General features: G+C 46.4%; 1 protein-coding gene across 8 annotated transcripts in view; it reads right to left on the reverse strand.

Moving 5' to 3' along the window:
* LOC105476237 (kirre like nephrin family adhesion molecule 3) overlaps positions 1-20,910 on the reverse strand; it is a 579,748-nt gene that overhangs the window by 558,349 nt on the left and 489 nt on the right. For 4 of the 8 annotated variants that reach the window (XM_011731960.2, XM_011731965.3, XM_011731964.3 and 1 more), the window contains exon 2: positions 18,407-18,822. In XM_011731960.2, the coding sequence (XP_011730262.1) occupies positions 18,407-18,461 (55 nt within the window). In that variant the 5' untranslated portion in view covers positions 18,462-18,822. Of the gene's footprint in view, positions 1-18,231; positions 18,387-18,406; positions 18,823-20,529; positions 20,683-20,910 lie in introns of those variants that run through there. The other 4 variants (XM_071076042.1, XM_071076041.1, XM_011731961.3 and 1 more) reach the window with 3 other exon arrangements.

Raw genomic sequence — 20,910 nt, forward strand, 5'->3', positions numbered from 1 at the left:
TTGCTAAGGTAAAGCTGTCAGAGATTTGTAAGGTGGGTGTGGGCATGGAGTTGGACTCAGAGATCCATCCGTAGGCTCAGGGGCTGGCCCTAGCCTGGGCATACAGGCCTTCAGGCCTAACAGCCTCAAGTCTTCTATGGAGTCTGAGGCATCTGGTGGGAAGATACTGGGGAGGTCCCAGAGCTTACTGGGGAATGAGTTCCCTAATTTCTTAAACCTTCTCAAACCCGAAAGAGACTTCATAAAGCCTTTAAAGTACATTAACTGAACTTCAACACCTGGGCAACAGTGAGTGGCATCTAATGTTATCATCGTATCTCTGCTTTGCAGCAAGACACAGAAGCTGATCCAGGACTTGCCACTTCTCCTTTACTTCCACGCACTGTTTCTACCCATTCCCCCAGACCAAGGCCTCCAGGCATGACTCTTTTCTAGCCAGATCCTCAGCTAAATGCCAGAAACACAATGCTGTATGCAGACAAGGAGGGAAAAATCAAAGTGCAGTCACTAAGCCTCCTACCCTGCAGCAAATCAAACATGGACAAACGCAGGGCCCATTCATCCCTTCTTTCACACTGTTGTTGCTCATCTCTATTTCATCTCAATTACTCCAAAGTCAGGAGGCAGCCAGGGTGTATGGTATTTTAAAGGAGAGTTCTCACACTCTAGACTAATAAAGCCAAAGTAAATTGCCATTAAGAATCATTTAGTGAGGTTTAACTACAGCGTCTAATAGATGCACCCCCTAATCTCTCCCCCATGGGAGATAGTTGCATCTAGTAGTAACTCCATTGATTATGTAAGCATAATTTGTGCCAAGTCATAGTATAATATTATAATAACCATTTTGTACTAAGCACCTATTATTTGATAATCCCAGTAGATACACATGGGAGAAGGTCATTTTCTCTAACTTACATGTAGTGAGGCTACTTGTAAGTACAATATTATAATAACCTTTTTGTACTAAGCACCTATTATTTGATAATCCCAATAGATATACATGGGGAAGGTCATTTTCTCTAACTTACAAGTAGTGAGGCTGAGGCACAGATTTCTTACACGGTGAGGTAGGATAGGAAAGCCTATATTTTCTTCTGAAAGCGAGGGCTCATTTAACTTCTGCCTTTGGTTCTTGTGGTAGACAGAATAATGGCCACCAAAGATACCCATGTCCTCATCCCTTTACAGGGCAAAAGGGATTTTGCAGATGTGATTAAGTTAAGGTCTTGAGAGAGGGAGATTTTCCTAAATTATCCTCTGTGGTCTGATATAATCACTTGGTTCCTTATGAGAGAGAAGCGGGAGGATCAGAGTCAGTAGTAGGTGAAGTGAGGATGGAAGCAAGAGGTTGGAGTGAAGAGAGGAAGGGGCTATGAGCTGAGGAGTGCAGACACTCTGCCTCTAGAAGCCAGAAAAGGCCAGGAAATTGATTTTCCCTATAGCCTCCAGAAAGAAACAGCCCTGCAGGACCTGGACTGCAGCCCGTGAGACCCATTCTAGACCTCTGACCTCTAGAAACTAAGACAGTACATTTGTGTTGTTTTAAGCCACTACGTCCATGGTAACATGTTAACAGCAGCAAAGGGAGATAAATACACTCCATACACAGCCTTTCTCAACTGAAGTTCCTCCTCTGAACCAGAGAACCCTGAGAATAATATGATTAACTATTTTTACTTCTCCCAAGAATAGTACATATCTAGTATCATTTTAGATGCCTAGGAAATAATTTAATTCGTTGCATACAATGGATGCCTTTTATGGCATTAGAGGTTAATTCACCCCATGAGCCCCACTGAGAAAACTTGCACGCCCAGAATGCCACATGGCACCTTGTCTTGAAAATAGACTAAGGATGCCAACCAGATCCATTCTGACCTTGGGCACCAGCTCAGCACATCTGGAGACACTGACCCAGAGGACGGCAAGTACCTCACCTCTGAATAGTGCCCTTCATAGAGTTTCAAAGCCCTCACTAAGAGGAGTTCTCTCCAGAGATTCACAACAACTTCATGAGGCAAGAAGGAGAAAAAGCCTCCTTCCCTCTTCCATACCAGGGCCATGCACCGGGCAAGTGACAGAGCCTCCTGGCCTCTGGTCTAGGGTTTGTGTCATGTGCTTGGAGGATGAGGAGTTGTGATGAGGGTTCTATGCCTTCAAGCAGGTCTTCCTTGAGTGACGGGGGGCGGATGGATACTTCACGGTAGATGCAGTGCAGGGGGGTCACAACCGATGGACCCAGTAAAAGGTTGCCCTGGGAAAAGTTTCCAGGCCATTCCTACTGGCTGCTGCCAGGCGCTAAGTCCATACGATAATGGAGCTACTATGTTTTCTTTGTTATGCCTCATTTACAAGAGAGGGCCTCAGTCAAGAGCCGGTTTTCCCTCAGCCTCTGCACAGAGACCCTTGTGCTGTGGTTGGAATCAACTAGCACTTTTTACCAGGAACTTTGTCCAAGCTCCCTGCACAAATTGCTCTCCTGCCTCTCAGTGAGGTACTCACCCCACCAAGCTCCACGTAAGCAGGCAGGAAGTGCCCCCAGGAGCTTCCTCTGCCAAGAACCCTCTAAGCACATGCTCTTTGGGGGCAGGAACCCAGGGAGGAGACCTGGAGGAGGGAGATGGAAGAGCCCTGGGCTTGGAGTTGAACTCCTAGGTTTTCCTTTTAGCTTCCCCCCCCACTACCTGTGTGACCTTAGAGAGGCCATTTAGAATAACCTGGCCTTATTTTCCTTACTCTTTAAAGGAAGGAGAAGAGTTGATTCAGGGAGGAAGACCATAATTAATGTACAAGTGTTCTGGAAACTATAAAGTACTATATAAATGCAAGGAAGGATTAAATTATTATCACCTTTTCCCCAAGGAGGACTTGGTGCTCATAGGTACTCGAGTTGTAAAAGGCAATAATGATGATAAATAGAGCACATTCTCTGATAAAACACTTTCGTGGGTTGGCAAGTGAAATGCTGGGCATGGAAAGGTAGGAGTTGTCCAGAATCCCTGACACATTATGCTCTTTTCCTGTGTAAGAAGTACTGGTTGTATCCGACTCTGCACCCAAGTCTAACAAAGCCACTGCACAGTAGATGGAGGTGAGCAGGACCCAGCCCTGGCCGCCAGGAAGCTCACAATATAGAAGGGAAAGCAGACCAGAAGCAATCTACATTGACATATTGTAGTAAGAGCTGCAAAAGGCTTCCTGGGGCGCTGTGGAAGAAGGAAGGAAGGGCATTTAAATTAGATTGTGGGGAGGGAGGTCAAGGAAACTTCCACCAGGAGGCAAAAGCAGTTGAGTCCTTAGGGTACAAGTCATCTGGACTAACGTAGGGGAGAGGAGATGGCCACTCCAGAGGGACAGGAGGCACGAGGGAGCAGAGCACATTCAGACAATGTCAGCGGCTCTGTGTGGTTGGAGTAAAGGGGCATAAGAGAGGGTGGGGAGACTTTCATTCTGAGAATCTTCATCCAGAAGGTGTTGGGATGCTATCAAAGAAACATACGCCAATGAGAAGACAGCAAACGTTGCAAAGCTGGTGATTTGGTTATTGTCACAGCGGAGCTACTGACATACTTCAATGATGAATGGAAACTTCAAAACCTTGAGTATAAGGTATGCGCCTTCATGACCCACTCCTGGATGGGAGAGGGTTAAAGCTGTTGTTTTTGGACCCTGTATAGCCTCGTGATCTCCTGAAACCTAAAATGTGTGTCTTGCACACACGTCAGCTCACTTAGTCTTTCTGTTTCTCTGTCTTTCCTCTCTGGCCTGTACAACCCACCACCTGTGCCTCTCCCCCTTCTTCTGCCATCACTACAGTACTCAGCCATCTGGGGATGTGCACAGGATGTACACGGCATCCACTGTGGGATGAGGGGGCCTTTAAATCTGTGGCTCGCTCCCCCCAAGGCCCTCTCAGTTGCTGGGTTCATCAGCTCATGTATTTGGTTTCCCATTGGTGATTTGGGTTGAAGAAAGAGGCCCAGATGCCTAGCGATGGGAACATTTTTTTTTTTTTTTTTTTGAGACGGAGTCTGGCTCTGTCGCCCAGGCTGGAGTGCAGTGGTCGGATCTCAGCTCACTGCAAGCTCCGCCTCCCGGGTTTACACCATTCTCCTGCCTCAGCCTCCCGAGTAGCTGGGACTACAGGCGCCCGCCACCGCGCCCGGCTAGTTTTTTGTATTTTTTAGTAGAGACGGGGTTTCACCGTGTTAGCCAGGATGGTCTTGATCTCCTGACCTCGTGATCCGCCCGTCTTGGCCTCCCAAAGTGCTGGGATTACAGCCTTGAGCCACTGCGCCCGGCCTTTTTCTTTTTTTTAATGAATTGAAAAATAAAATGACAATAAGCAGCTAGAAGATCCCAGTTCACAATGAAGTGAATATCAATCCTTGTGTTTGTATTGACCTTGAATATTTTTTTTTAAATACAGAGCAAGAATTCTCGGGGTGCATTATTATATACATTCTGAATCTCTTCACTGTACAAAACAGAAAATCTATCCTTTATGGACAAGAGCATCTCTGGTGTACAACATTGACTTTAAAATCAACTTTCTAAAGTGCAGGTAGAAGAAAATCTATGGCTACTCTTAGAGACATTCTTCCCTGTCAACATAGATTATGACACTGCTTCCCTGGGTTCCACTGGGGTGGGACAGGGATGAAAGCCATGCTGATAGGAAGCGCACTTGATTTCTTTCCACTTGTGAGAGGAAGGCAATGATGTCAGTGACGGATGGCCATAGCTGCTGTGTTCCACATTATCGTAAGTTTGGCTTCCTGTGCTCAGGACAGATCCTGATTCCTGATGTAACATGAAAACACGAGAGGCAGCTCCCATGAGTCACCTTAAATTCTCTGATTAGAAAGTGACTTTCGACTCCCTTGTAGACTTACTATCAGTAGTGTCCACATGGAGGTGAAAATGAGGGGACACTGTAAGGCAAGCGAGACTCAGCCTTGATGGCACCTGTGCTCAAAGCTGAGCAGGCCTCAGGAGCAGCTGGTGGGCTCAGTATAACTGGCTGCTGGGTCAAGTCCCTTCTGATGTAGAAGGTCTGGGCTAGGACCCAAAAATGGGGATTTCTAACAATTTCCAAGTTGACCTGCAGGCCACACTTGAAGAACCACGGTGATAGAGAATCTATGAGCTCAAATAACCCAGAAACCATAGAAAGACCCTAATACTTCCTTGATATGTGAGATAATTACCTGTCAGGAACACATAAAGGGAGTCCACACCTAGAATTAGGGGGATACACTGACCCACAAAGATTCCTTTTCCATTGCAATTGTGAGTGAGCAAATCTAGCAGAGTCTATATCGTATGCATAAAGTCAACAACTAACAAGACTAAGACAATTTAACTAAAAAAATACAACAGTCTATGTATTTTCAAACTTTCCTTGGCATGAATTCAATGGTATGGATCTTAGAATATTTGTTGATAATAAGAGTGAAAGGTAGATTTCCTATTATTTTCACAAATAAACAGGTGAGGTAAATGTTCAGATTTTCTGGTTGGTATGTCTTGATTCTGAACAGTTCCAGTATTCAGTTGTTTTCACCTATAACGTATGGATTTCTCTCTGCAAAAACCTCAGCCCCAGTCTGATGAAGAGAACACCCAAAGCAAAGCTCATGACCAGAGAAAGGGGCATCGATATGGATTTGGAGCCCTGGCATCAGCTGCTAAGGCTCTGTTGATAATGATGGCAGGTCCCACTGAAGTAAAAAGAAGGCATTTGAAGTATTCTCTGCAGAGATCTATCTTCCTTGCATTCCTCCTCTGTATTGCTCTGATTCGATCTAAAGGAGCTTTGAAAACTTCAAAGAACTTTCATGTTTTGATAGTTTATCATCAGTGTCTATCTTAAACCAATATTACAATTTTAAGCATGGCCTGGGTAGATACGTGCCATCTTCTGAAATGATTTCTGACACAAGGTAAGTTGTACCAGCTGAGGCCAAAGTGAAGAGAATCATAGGCTGTATGACACTCAGGCTCTCCTACATTCTAAGAGTCCTTTTATTTCCCCCTAATGACCATTATTAATCATTTCAGAAACATGTAGTCTCCTGATATTTTTACTTCTAGACTTGACAAAAAGGAGGGTTTTGAAGTCCTGGAACACCTTTTTATGTAGAGTAGCTCCATTCTTCCAGCACACAGCTACCACAAGGCTAAACTCTCCCTAAGCAGAATGGGATTTATTTATTTATTTTTTAATCCACTGAGGGGAAGTTAGGTGGTGAGGAATTCTTTTTAAGAAATTAGCATTTGGCTTTCAAAATGTTAAGCTACACTGGAAGTGGGTTGTGGAGGCCGAGAGCAGTCACTAGCCATGGAGGAAAGCTTCTCAAATTCTTGTCAGTTTTGGTTTTGGGGAAGAGGTTTTCTTCCTTTTTTATCAGCTCTCTGTCCCAAATCCTATAAGTTATGAAGGAGGGGACCCACCGGCCAGGGCAGGGGTTTCTGTGGCTTGCTGATAGTCACACAGCTGTCCAGGCACCAGTATTTCTGAAATCCTTCCTGAAGAACTTCAGAAAATAGAATTTCAGAAATACTGGTGCCTCAATAGCCATGTCGCGGGCACAGCTGGGCACAGGCCTGGAGGCGGCTCCTGAACAGAGTAGCAGCAAGGGCTTTAAGGGGTCTGCACACGGGTGTTTGATTGGCAGGTCTGTTGACTCTCCGGTCGGATGACTTTCAGGCAAGTTACTGAATCTGTCTAAGCCTCAGTAGTTTTCATCAGCAAATGGGTCTAAGCATCCCTGCTTTATTAGATTGCTAGGGGATGTAATAAGCAAATGCATGCAAAGCTCAGCAGAGGACCTAGCCATAGGCCTCAGTACCATCTCCCCGTGGCTGGTCCCCATTCAGCAATCACAAGGCTTTGGGGGTAGAGAAACATGCTGAGGCCAGCATACGGAAACTATTACAGGTTTTGATTTTTTTCTCACCACTCTCCTCCCTCCCCAGTTCAGCTTTCTATTAAGGGATCCCCAAACAACAATGCAGCTCTTGGTGAAAGGAGAAAGAGGAAAAGTGGCCACATCAAGGGCTCAGGGGGCAGCAGGGCCAAGGTCACACGCCTCGTTGGTACAACATCTTTTAATTTGAGGAGGAGCTCAGTCCCTATTGTTTTTAGTAAATTCTCAAACTATGCAGCTCTAAGTTTCCTCTTCGACCCATGTAGCATCAACTCTGCAGTTTGAAATAAGGCTTTGTAAAACTTAGGCAAAAAGTTTTCTTTCCTACTAGAGATGCCGAAGAAGTCACCTGGCATTTGCTGGTAGAACTATCAGTAAAATGAAGACAGCAATCCTGCCCTCAGCCCAACTCCACTGCCCAGAAAGGCTGGCACTGTGGGGACAAAGGGGGCAGTGGTAGCTCACCCTGATGCAGAGAGAGCAGCAAGGGAATCTGATGGTGAGTCAGGTGAGGGAAGCTGCTTGGGTCTCAGCACACCTCGTAGAAAATCCCTCCAGCAACCAAAACCGAATGAAAGGCCAAAGGTAACATAAACCGCCAGCTCCACCAACCACTCAGGCTGCAGCCAAGGGAGTGGATTGTTCCAATGGTGGCCGCACCTTTCCTTCATTCTATTCCCGCTATCTTAGTTCACGCTGACTATGGATCAACTCTGGGATTTCAGACACATCTCATCATAATTATCAAGTGGCAAAAAAGGCGAGCCGCCATCCCCTTGGAGGTAAAGAGAGGCATGATGAAGTCTTAGGGCCAAGAAGGTTCCGCTGGTGTCTCTCCTGCAGCATGAAGGCCATTGTTCCCGGGGGCCTGCGGCCAGCATCCTGTTATCTGGTCTGGAAGGATGTTCAAACAGCCATGATCGTGGTTTTTTCTAGTGGTGTCGCTGGAAATTAATAATTCCGTCCAGAGGTGAAAACAGAGTAGCACCTCCACAGCCTGCCCAGGAGATCAGGAATAATCAGGGATAATGAAGCCTCGTTTTAGCATCTGTTTGTTTTGGTTTTTCAGCATTGGCGGGGAATGACAGCAGAAATATTGGCTCCCTGACCCTGGAAGGCTGGAATAACTCCTTGTGGAAGGGAAAACGCCTGGAGGGGGCAGCGGGCACAGGCCTGGAGGCGGCCGTAGGGAGGCAGGGGCTCCGGGCTGGCGGTCCCCCTGCTGGGGAGGACTCACCTTCACATACAGGACAGAAACATCATCCCTGTGGCAGGGAAACCCGTGCGGTGGGCTGAGCTTCCTCACTCCCTCTCTTTGAAGCTCTCTCAAGCCCCTCTGAGCATTTTCAATTGTACCCCCTTAGCTGCTGCCACCCTTCATCCGGATGCCCCCAAACACTCCACCCTGACACCCTGCAGAATCAGGAGAGAGGATCCGCCTCCTGCGAGAGCTGCCCCATCTGTAACGTTGCCCTCACCACCCAGAGGGAGGAGGAGAGCCCACCTATCCCTCTCGTCCCTTCCCAGCCCCCTGCGGCCACTAGGCTTCCCCCTTCCCGGTCCTAAGGGACCTCCCCGGCTCCGCTCGCTCTGGGCGGGCTCAGGGCTTTGCAAGCGCTGCTGCTGCCACCATCAGGCTGACTGAAGCACTGCAGCCTTCACCTGGCGTCAGGGCCCAAAACAGTGCCCCAGCCCCTGGTGCGGCTTCAAAAGAACAGCTCGTCTCTGCCTCTGCAGTTGCCCCTCACTCAGGTGCAGCTTCCTATGTAAGAAAAAGGCTTCGGAGGGCATTCCCTGAAGAAACAGAGCTCCTTGTGAATGTGGGGTGGACCCCAGCGTCCTCTAGCAAGACGCAGGAAAGTGCAGGTCCTAGGATTTAGGGAACGCAACCACTGAGGGATTCAGTGGTGGTTTTGCTTTCTTTGCCACAAGGTCAGTGAGGCAGCGAAGGGTGGGAATCACTCCCGGATGAACGTGCTAAGCTTCCTGTGCAATGAACCAACCGGGCCCCAGTGTTACTCTGAAGCTGTCATTGCTCCCAGCATTGCCAAGGGTGACAGGTGGACTGTCACTGTGCACCAGAGCCGAGTCACCTGTGACATTTGCAGGTGACTGACAGAAATGGGCACTGACATGCATTAAAGAACAGAAGGACGCGATGGTTTCCTGTGGAAGCTGAGCAGTGGGTGGCTTGGCAGAGGATGTTTCTCTTGGCGTTGTCTCTGGTGACCCAAAGGACATTCAAGGCCTTCCAGAAAGGAACAACTTCCTGCAGGGCGCGTCCACACTTCACTTAGTCAGGTTCTTCTGCCTCCTGCCAGGGGCCCTCTTAGCATGTGCTGATGTCATAAGCACTGCTGGCTTCTCATTACCCCTCATTTCATTCCACTATTTCCACACTTATTCACAGCCTTCTATGTGCCCAACAGTGCGCTAGACACCCGGGGTGATAAAAGACTTGGATTTTAATCAACCGATTAAGAGAAGCAAAGTCCCTGCCTTCGTCTCCTTTATCATTATTATTATTATTATTATTATTATTATCAGTCAGAACAGCCACAAAAGGAGCTATTCCAGGAGTAAGTCCTTAATTACTCTTCAGCCCCAAAGCCTGGCCTGTTATTTCCTCTGGAAACTTTGTACCCCGAGGTAAAGCTGAATGCCAGAAAGATAAAGAAACTGACTCAGAAAGAGTATGGAATTAAAAAAAAATCGAGCTACGATGCTACATCCTTGTTCAAAGGTCAGACCTGGGATTCAGTTCCATGATTTTCATAGGAAAACTCCCTAAAATCCTTTTCCAGGCCTAGACACTGGGGATTGCCACAAATTATAAGACCACGACCTGTCTTATGACGTCACAGCTTACGATACTCTCCTGCATTTTTTAGTGTTGATGTGGAACAGCTGGATCTACCAGTATCTTGAGGAGCATCAAGGCACATGAATAAGTGAACCAGACTGAAAATGACTTTAGTCAAGCAAAGTAACCTCTCTGGGGGTATGACAGCATTATTGCCCACTTCTCGTTACTTCTGCTGATGAAATGAGGTAGTGCTTGCAAAAGTCACTCTGCAACTTATGAAGCTTTATACAAACGCTAGTTATCATCACCATCATCATAAGAACATAATTACTGCCACGACTAACAACACCCTCAACAACCAAAAGAATTTGCCAGGCACCTACAAGAAAATTTGCTGGCAAAGAGCAAATAGAATGCATCACCTACCCCCTAGAAATGTGTCATCCAAAATAAATAGATTGTTGCTAAGAGATAATATTCAGAGAATCTTACAGTTGGAGAGACTTTGGACGTCATCTAGTCTACTCTGTAACCCATTTCTTAGGAATTGACTCCTACATTCCTGATGGCCTGAATTCCACTGTGAGTCAGAACACTCTCAGCAATAAGAGACTGTTCAGTGGGCCAGCCTTAGACATAAGACTTACATATCTGCAGTCATGGAAATAACACCGTCGATTTCTTGCGGAACAATCGGGGTTTTGCTTCACCATTGAGCTTGTCCTGCTAGCCTTCACCAGTTCCTGAAGAGAACAGGCCAAAGTGTGGAACATACAGGTAGATCTGATGACATTCTCTAATCTTAAACGAAGGGTACTCAGTGCCAGAGCCTTGTAAAACATTTCCAACATCTTCTGAGTAGAATCATTTAACTTGTAACCTTGGTTTCCCTAAAGCCAGTATAACTTAGCTTCCTCTTGAGAACAAGAAAGACATCATCAGCAAAATGTCCCTAGGTTTTTGTGCTCAGCTGATTCAGTGCTGTTTCCCCTTCTGGTTAGCACTCATCTTCAATGTTAGGCTGCCTGCGTCTCTGACTAGCCTTCAAGCAGACCCACAAACTGGCAAATCCCATTCCTCAATGCACGCTGTCTGCTCAAGTACAGTATGCAGCCAGCAGTCCTGCCTCTGTGTGCTTCCATGATCTTTTTTCTTCTCTTCCACATTCTTTAGCTAACACATCGCTCTGGCATTCATCTACCTACCATCCTTCTGTGCCTCTTCTGTGGAATGTAGACTAACCATTAAGGTCAGATCCCCCTATACTTATTCTCTTGCTCACTTCAACCATCAGCTAGAAAGAAAGATGAAAAGGTATATTTCCGTTCAATTTTACTTTTTTTAGCCCCATGTGAAACAAAAGAAATAATAAGAAGTAAAAATAACATGTTGATCCCTAAACCCCCTTAGAGAGGACCACAAACCAATAGGCTACTAGCAATGTTTCTCAGGTGTTTACTTAATTCTCTCAATCCATCCTCAAAAGATGTATAATGGTACCCATGGCCATTCACAAGTGGACTCTTCCCTTCCCAAGCTTCCTCTCCCACTTCCCTAACACAGTAGCACTCTAGCCACTCATACTGCCATGGCTTCTGAACATACCACATTCTGTACTGCTTTCTTGTATTTGCAATCAAGGTATGTAAGAGACTGGAAATCTCTTTTCATGCTTCATTTAGAGAACTCTTGAGCATCCTATAATATCGAGCACGATGTCATCATCTCCTCTTGCAACCTTTTCTGATACCTTTGCTGATCCACCTGTTTTCAGAACACTCTGACAGCTCTGAGCCCATCATGTTGTAACCTTAATGGAAGTGTCTGCTCCCCAACCAGACTAAGAGCTCTGGGGCAGAAATATCATCTTCATTATCTTTGCATCAAAAGCCCCAGCACAGTGCCTGCTGCATAGGAGGCCCACAGTGAGTGCTGGCTGAGTGGCCAAGGGCTGAGCCTCAGTGTCATAAAATGGTATTTGATCACAAAGGAAGGAGCAGTATATTTCACCCACTGAGACACCAGACTATGTGGAGCCCTCGGGGAAAAATGTGGAATAGTGACAGTGATGTTTGTTTGTTATTGCTGCAACTCCTGGCCTCAGATTTCAAATTTCAGTCGTCCAGGCATAAGTTACAAATAATCTGAACTTGCAACAACTATCCAGTGAATACAGGCCAAGTGAGCAGACCATCTAGATAATTCAGCATGATACGCACACATCCTTTCTGATACTGACATACATAGGCCATCCATTGCAGTTTTAGTTGCAATTATCAAAAAACAATCAGCCTCAGATAAATCTACTTTGCTTTGCCTATGAAGACAGGCAAAGAGTAGGGTGAGAGCATAGCTCCCATTTGAGGAAAGTGGCTGATTTCTTGTAAGTTCTGGAGATATCACACTGATATAACATTAAGTGGTGTGTGTGTGTGTGTGTGTGTGTGTGTGTGTGTTCAGTAAGGGGGTCAGGAGGGCATGGGAAGGCTTCCAGATGCCAGGAAAAACCTGTCCAGGGGATGCAGGCAGGTGTCTATGTTTGGTTGCTTCCTTTGCAGTTATTTCCAAGGAGAAGAAGGATGACTTCTTCTTTCCACCCTTCATGCCCCAACAGAACAGCTTAGCACAGAGCAGATTCACCTGTGCTGGCCACTATTTCCATGGCTTTAACTTGTTACCAAGTATGCCAAGGAATAGCTGACATTTATTTAATGTTCATAGTGGTGTTGACTGTGTACTCACTGAAACATTGTATGCTTACCGAAGACATTTGTTTCCAAGCAGCTTATGCTAAATTGCAGTGATATAAAGGAAACACTTATCCAATATTGACATTTACCAACTTCTAGAAGTATACAGCCAGAATACTCATTTTTACCACTGGGAGAGGAGAGAAAGAATTAAAAAGCATAATGGTCCTAGTTCCTTCAGTGGGTTAGAAGCTTTGAGTGAATGAAAGTTAACGTGCAGTTGGGGGAGGTTCAATGAGGGAGAAGATCCCCCACCCTCTTGTGACCCTTGGCTGTATGACACAGTGCTTTCTGGGAGGACTGAAGCCCTTCCGTGCTTCATAAGAAAGCTTTGGCAGATGGCAGGACATAGCACCCCTTCCCCGACCGGGAGAGAAGTATTCTGATGATCTATAAGGTCTCTATATTCTTACTTGACATGCACTTCTAACTGGGTAAATTCTGATGTTCTCTTGGGAAAAGAAAATGACATGCAATGACGTATGGAACAGTACTGTGTCTCCATGCAGTCGATTCTCACATCATTCCTCTAACTGGAAATAAAATCCCACTCTACTTGGAATACAGGATGAAGCGATTACAACCTGGGCACAATATACTGGCTGGCTTTGCTGCTCACTCCCTTATGAATAGCTGTGATGGGATATGAAATCCAAGGGAACAGTTAGCCCCCAGAGCAGCTGCTCCCACCGACCCTGCTCCGAGAATGCTGGGATGTCTCCTGGCCTTGAGGCAAGACTGGAGCTCCAATCACTCTGCTGCAAGCACCACCAAAGTCAAGATCACTGTGGTGGGGAGAGTTGCAGTGTGCATTCCAGTATGCTCATGATCTTACTGACCTTCTCCACTGATGAATTAGAACACCCCTCTTTCCACACACAGGACAAGTTCAGTGCCTGTCTGTTTCTTGATGGACCCCAATAAAAAATGCCTGCACTGTTTTTTTTTACCTAAGGTCATCTCAACAATTTACAAGGATAAGGACTGTAGCTACAAAATAATGCCTATGCCCCTCTAGCCCCCTTAGCACCCCCCATATATGTCAGACCATAAAACCAGTGCTTTTGGCCCTCCTCCTCACTCCTCCATTATGGGCAATTTTCTTTTCCTTATCCATGTTTCCAAAACAGTTTATCTTTTTATCTCCTTGGAAGGAAAGTACTCCGCAAATCAAAGGTATCATTAGTATTGTTATTATTTTGCCATTGAAATCTCTTCAATTCGCTCTGGATTATTCATGTGCTTTTTTGGGTCTGCAATATAATGCTGCCTAAGTCACCCCCACTGGGCTGAACAAAAAAGAGAAATTGCATCTTCAGGCCTAATCTCCTGCTCCACCCCATCTCCTGCTGGCCCTGGCTTCCACCAACACAGGCGCACACCAGGCAGGGCTGCTCCTTGGTACCAGGCCTAGCTTGTGGCTGCCTGTTCCAAGTCAAATCCTTCTCTGTACACCCAAGAGGGGGACCCCATGGTATCCTCTTAGAGCAATGTGAATGCCTTGACCCCACCCCACCCGTCCTTCCCCTAGGGAGCTTCTTTTCCATCCTCAATAGGTCTGGCTGGCAACTGAGGACTCCCTACTGAGACATAGACACGCAGCCACCCCCATTTCCAACAGACATGCCCCAGTTCCCCCACCCGAAGATCTGTTAAAGAAGTGGTCCCACACCCTTGGCAGCTGTGCATTGACCTTCCGGCACAAAAGAACTGATTCTTCTTCCTCTAGACAAGACGTCATCCCACTTGGGGTTCTGGTAGGAGGGAGAAACACACATTACTTCCCTCATCTTTTGTTTTATGGCATTTCTGAGCGAGTGTAAGTGTTTCCAAAGTTGCTGTTCACTCCCCACTTTGTTTCCTGATTCCTTCTCTGCCTGTACCCTCTATGATCGCTCCATTCCTTAGGCCACCTCTGATGTGTTCAGGCTCTCTTCCGATGCCTCCCACACCTTGGCCCTCCCAAGGGAACTCCTTGCTAGTTCAAGCCTCTTGCAGTGGCTCCTCCCTTTCCATGCTTCTTGTCATCTCCATGGCTCCCTTTACCCTGGCTTGCTCCCTCCACTCACTCTGTTTTACCTTTCTGTCTACTAGACACCTTTCTATTCCCTAGGAGATTCAGATCACCATGACCCTCTGCCCTCTGCCAGCCACTGACAGCCCCTTTTGGTGTTCCCAGCCAGGCAGGAGAGCAAGTGGGCTGCTTAGATTCTTCCCAGTAGGGAGATGGTACCTCAAATGCATCCTTAGCCCAGGGATGCCATTAACAGATCAATGCAAGTTTTCACTTTTACCCCAATAGAGTACAGTGTGCATGCAAAGCCAAGATATCTGGGTTCAGCAGAATTAGAACCTTCAGAACCGCAAAATCACAAGGCAGGCAGGACACTCTAGGAATGCCAGAACAAAATGCCAGAGAGCAAGGGAAAGAACAGCTTTCTTACGAGTGTCTGGAGTAGAAGGTGCCAAGTTCTTGCTACTGTGTCTCCCCTGTCTCAGAAGTGGAGATCGGAGATCTCCCTGGAGGCAGGGAGTCATCAGTCCTCTAGGACCTTATTCCCTTCAAGCTACCTAAGATGTGCATGTGCAGGCTGGATGGGATGGGGCTTGAAGCTTAAGGAGGGCATGGAAGGAAATAGTTGTGGCTGAACTGAAATGATAAAAGGGAAAAAATATAGCAAGTTCTAAGTTTATGGATGACAAGATAATCGATTATTTTTTCACCCAGGGGCAGAACATGACTATTCTCAGCAGGAGGGAAATTGTGCTGTGACATTATCCCTCTTTGAACAAAGTACAACTGTCCTGACAGCTGAGGGAAGAGGTATCTAAAAAAAGGGAGAAGCCCACAAACAGTACACACTGGCAGCTCTCCATTCCCTTGTTGGGAGCCAGGCCCAGGGACGCTGGCAGGGGTGGAATCGGGAGGAATGTTATTTAGCCTTACTACTGCCACCTTAAGAAAGATAAAGAAATACTTGATCTCAATCTACATGAAAAGCCCAAACTTTCAAAGAATAGGGACCCACCATATTACTGATATTAATTATATGTTGATTTCTGTTCTCTGTCTCTCTAAAGGGTTATGAAAAAAAGTAAAGGTAAATAAATATTTGACAAATTAGGAAGAAAAGGATGACTGGAACGGACTTTAAGAGTTTATTTGTATCTTGAGAGCACTGCTTGGAGCACTCTCTCTGCACGGGGACCAGGATACTGGGAGCATGGAGCTGGGGAATCGTGTTCCCAGAAACTCCTCAGTGCCACGCAGATTCCCACTGTGAGAGGTGTTGGACAGCAGATGGCCATGTCATCGGAGTGCCAGATAAGGCACTAAAAACAACCCTGGACATTTGTTGTCTCTGAGGGAAAGGCCATCCCCTGAGTCTCTTCGCATTTCCTGGGAGAGGCATCCCAGCATGCAGGAGGCAGGGGTCAAGCAGGTGGCTCTGTGAGACTGCCAGGTAGGGGTGTAACCTCAGACCTCAGTTCAGGGCATGAGAGTGGAAGCCATGTAGAGCCATGTGGGCTGGACCTCCTATGACCTGTTAGACATGGATGCGTTCTATCCAATAAGTTGATGAATGCATGACACTGGGTAGGGGTGGGGCACAGTACATGAGCTAAGCATATATGTGAAGATGGTCAAATAGAATCCTCTGGGGAATTCATAATGCTCAAAACAACACCCACACAAACAAATGTCCACAGATCAAGGCAAAAGATAACCACATCATATTGCAGTGAAGTCCATAAAACACCTTCTCACTTGATGGCTTGACCCCTTTATTCCTGTAGTCAGAGGCTGTCTATTCAAGAAACACACCACGTACAGGGATGCAGGGTATCTGACCAGCCATGTCCACTTGGGTCTCCTAATCTTTGTTTAGACCTGTTTTCCAGCCTCTGGACAAGGTATCTACCATTTGGTAGGGTGGACAGTGACGGCCAAGCTCAGAATACTCCAGGAGCACAAGGCATTAAGAACTGCATGATGTTATGGTTTCTTCCTAGCGCTCTCAGGACTCGGGGTAGATAAAATAGAGCATTTAACCTCCATAGATAAATATTTAAAGATTCACATGAAGCAGTCAAGAAACATCTCCAGACCAAGAAAGAAGTAAGCACAACAGAAGATGTACACTGTAATGATTCAGACAGCCACAGGGATACTTAGACACCTATAGCCTTCTTATGCCAATCTAGGTAAGTATCACGGATCAAGCTTCTAAACACAAAAAAGACTGATTAGAGTATGCACTGGTCCCATGCAAATGTGAGTTTGTGTGTTTATGGGGGGTTGGTTGGAAGATTCCCTCCTTCTCTCAGGGGTTCTATATTGAAACTTCCTGAGTGAACTAGTAAGAAGCAAAGAATGGGAGTGAGTGAGTGTGTGTGTGTGTGTATGTGTGCTCATAAGCAAGCACACACACATGCAAGAAAGAGGGTAATCTTACAAAATGGTGATATAACTGAACCTGTCTTTATACCAGTGTTCTGAGATAGTTCTTATTCATTCAGCCTGAAACTCTGGGGAAGGCAATTTATCTTCCTGCTGCTGTAGGGAGCCCTGGTGAGAAGCACACAACCATATGAATATATGAGAGTGTGTGTGTGTGTATGTGTACATACATTATTATCATTATACACAGGCATTAGTATGCACATACAAATACGAAGAAGGGGCCCCTTCGGTTTCATGAGGAGGGCCAGAAGCAAAGTTTGAATTGCACAGATAAGGAGAAAATCTGCAGTGACCACAAGTACTGGTGGGAGAACAGAAGAAGGAAGCCAGGTTTTTGCTTACATTTGGCTTCTCCCCCACAGGGGAGAAACAGAAGACATGCTGTTTGCTTGCAAAGCCAGCCACCCTTGGAGGTGCTTTGCTTTCTCGAAAACTTTTACCCTTCATTTAATCAACAGATGGACGTGCTCTGTTGTGGATTTTTTTCTGAGAGTCTTGCACCTCTAAGAGCTGTGTTGGCTGGCATAAATGCAGCCTCAGATGGCAGAGGTGCATTGGCATTCCAAAAGAGTGGGTAGGAACGCATGTACTTGCCCCTTCAAACTCAATTCCACAGGTGACTTTTGATGCCTTTCTCTAAACAGGCACTCACATTCCCTCTCCCGAATTTCCCTCTCCTTCCTGCACCACTACCAGCCCCAGGGCTCCCAGTGGCAAGGAGCCTAGAGGTGGCAAAGTTCTTTCTGGAGAGTCCACCTGCTTCTCTGCCCCTGCTAGGCTGCAGAAAGGAAACAATCAGCACCACGGGCGAAATTTCATTTTATACCCTGAATTCAGTGCTGTGTAGGATTCAGAATTCAACCTAATTTAGAGAACTCATTGACGTTCAATGAAACTCTTTACAAGCTTTTCCCAACCACTGCAAGTTACCCCCCACAATGCATTCTGTAATTGCAACCCCCTTTTCAACAGTGCAAACCACACACATTCGCTTTCGAATACACTTGTGCAAGTCAGACCCTATTCAAGCTGAAATATTCACCTAAACCAAGCTCCCCCTCCCTGCCATCTCCTTCCCTGGCCTGGGTCTGAAGGAGAGGAGGTGCCCAGAAGTTCAGAGTGGCATAACCACAGAGATACTACCTAATTAACATACCAGAAGCATAAAGAACTCATTTGCATTGGAGAGTTTGAGCTGGATATTGACAAGTGAAAGGAGAAAGTCATTCCCCTCCCCTCCCATACCCCTTCTTTCCAAAGGAAAATAAACAGTACCATTTTGTTGCATTTGCAAAGGCAAAGAGGCAATGCCAGGGCATCTCAGCCCGGCACCGAGAGACGCATCCATCAGTCCGAGTTCCCGAAGCCTGCCCACATTCCTGCCCACAGCCTCCCGCGCCCTGACAACCCAGCCGACTTTCTTCCAACTCCAGCAGCGCAAGGGTCCTACCTTGACTGAAAAGGAAGAAGCAGATGAAGAGCAGGTCGAGCTGGAAAGGTTTCATTCCTTAGCGCAGCGAAGGAAAGCCGGCGGGGTAACTTGGGTATGCAGTTAGTTTCTCTTCCTTGGCGGCTCTCGGTGCTCAGCCTCCGCCGGTCCTCTCGGGTTCGCGCCTACCATCTGTCCGTCCGTGGGTCCCTCCGGGTGGCTTCGGTCTCTGTGCCTCTGGGTATCTACAGCCAGCAGACACAAACTGCCTGCTTTCAGCCGCCTCGGGAAGCCGGGATTGTCAGCAATGTCCCCACTCGGAGCAGATCCATTCTCTGGCTCTTGGCATCCCAGGCACACGGCTTCCTCAGGCGGGCTCCTCCCACAGTGAGCGAGCGAGCTAGTGACGAGTGACAGAAGGACTCCTTTCACTGAAGCTGAGGCGAGGGGAGAGGGAGGGGAGACAGGTCATAATTAAAGAGGAAACAGTCGGAAAAAAAGAGATCTATGCAAAACGGACAGTGGGGGAAAAGGCTGTGTTCTTTCTTTTCCCTAAATAGGGAAAAATTCAGCTTTTGTCGTCATTATTGACCAAAAGGCATCTTGAGCTTGGAGCGGAGCTGTGACTTTTTGTCCACACGGCGTCCTGTTTAACAGTGAAATTAAGGATGGGTATATGCATGCATGTGCACAAAAACATGCATGCCCTGCCTTTGCACAGGAACTGGAAACTGGGCTGAAAGGGAACTAGGAAGGGGGGGTGTGCATCTTTCCCTAGGAAGGACTTGGCCAATGTGTGCAGCGGGAGGCTCAGAGTTGGAGGAGAGATAAGCATGCTTTGCATTTCTGAGAGTTTCCTGTGGGTGGGTGGGTGGAGGGGGGGAGGTAGGTAATAAAACCTGAACATTTGGATCTTAGTTTGCTTTGCACTGCTCCTGGAAGACAAAATGCAGGAACTAAAGGAAAGGCAAGTAGGTTTGTGACACACACCCATTTATTATTATTATCCTGGTTTGTGCATTTCCTAACGAGGACAGGAGAGCAGCCTGTCTTTGCATTCAGAGCCTCTCTAATGAGCGCTCCATCACTCTGAGCCTGTGTTTTCTCCAAGAGGTGCTGTGAGTCCAATTGCGAAGGAGAGGCCAAGGTCATAGGCAACCGCTTCCTAAGGATCTTCAAGTCTTTTACCTGTCATGAAATTCACACTCCACTCTCAAATCAAACTCGATTTCCTCCAGGATACCAACATGAATTTATCCGGGTCTATTTACTTAATAGACATTTAGGCATGCTTGGTATAAACAGGCCATGGAGGGAAGTAAAATAATAGGCACAGACCATGCCTTCAGAAGCTCATAATCTAGTGTGCAAGCAGAGTATACACAGAAGATACAAACTCTAAGGACGTAGCAAAGCAACACAGAAAAATATTCAATGTTATGCAGTGTGAGAAAGAGAGGCGAAGAGAGAGGAGAGGAAATGAAAGAGGCTCCCCTGACATGTGCCATTTAGCGTTCAATTCTAAAATCAATCATTGCTTTCTTCAGTCCCTGGACCTTGGGGAGGTCTTCTGGAAACTCTGAGCCTTTCCTCCTTCAGTAGCACACCTTTTGAGGACTCTGCTGACTACCAGGCACATTCCAACTCCAAGTTTCCATGCGAATGTTAACTTTAAGAAATTATCCCTTGGTATTTGTGAACAAGAAAGAAAGAAGCAGAGGCATATAGAAGTGTGCTAGTAGGAGCTGATACCTGGTAGTTGACACCAAAGATCTACAAATTGGTAGGTGTCTGCTTTGTTGACTTTTCTATTCTTAACTTAATAGTTTATTTAACTGCATCGCTTAGAGGTTGTTAAACATATCAAAGGGAAATTTGTAAGCAAACTTTGGGGGGGGGGAGAAAAAGAAATGCTGAGCAACAGAAGCTAAGAGGACACAGAAGAGGCAACCCATTAGCTAAATTAACAAACAAGTTACTGAAGCAGTGTCAGCTCCGCCTGAGTCCATTAGCCTGGTATAAGAGATCATGCAATAAATGGAAGAGGCAAATCAGAAACACACACAGGAGATGAGGAATAATTTTCAATAACATATGCCAAATAACACATTAAGACTGAAAATAACTATGTATAGCGCCGTCACCTTAGTACTAGGTTTCCATTAAGCCTGTGGGGTTGTTGGGGAGAAATTTCAGGTGTCTGCGTGCCATTCTTGCAGTGAATAAGATACATATTAGAATGCAGATTCTTCATCAAATTTAGCAACATTTGATGTTTTAACTAAAGATTTATCCTTTAAGCTGTTGTTTAATTTTGAGTGCTAATTCCTCAATGGCCCAGGGACCAGATTTGCTTAATTCGGCCCCAGAGGGAACTGTTACAAAACCAGGGTCACAAGGCTAGTGAAGTGTGCAATACGCAATAATCAGGCACACGTACAGGCGTGCGCACTCCACACTCGCACTCACTCTTGGAAAGAAGAGGGGGGCCTGGGAGATCCGGGTTGGAAGGATCTTGTTTCGCT

The sequence above is a fragment of the Macaca nemestrina genome, chromosome 12 (genome assembly GCF_043159975.1).
Source record: "Macaca nemestrina isolate mMacNem1 chromosome 12, mMacNem.hap1, whole genome shotgun sequence".
Classification (NCBI taxonomy): Eukaryota; Metazoa; Chordata; class Mammalia; order Primates; family Cercopithecidae; genus Macaca; species Macaca nemestrina.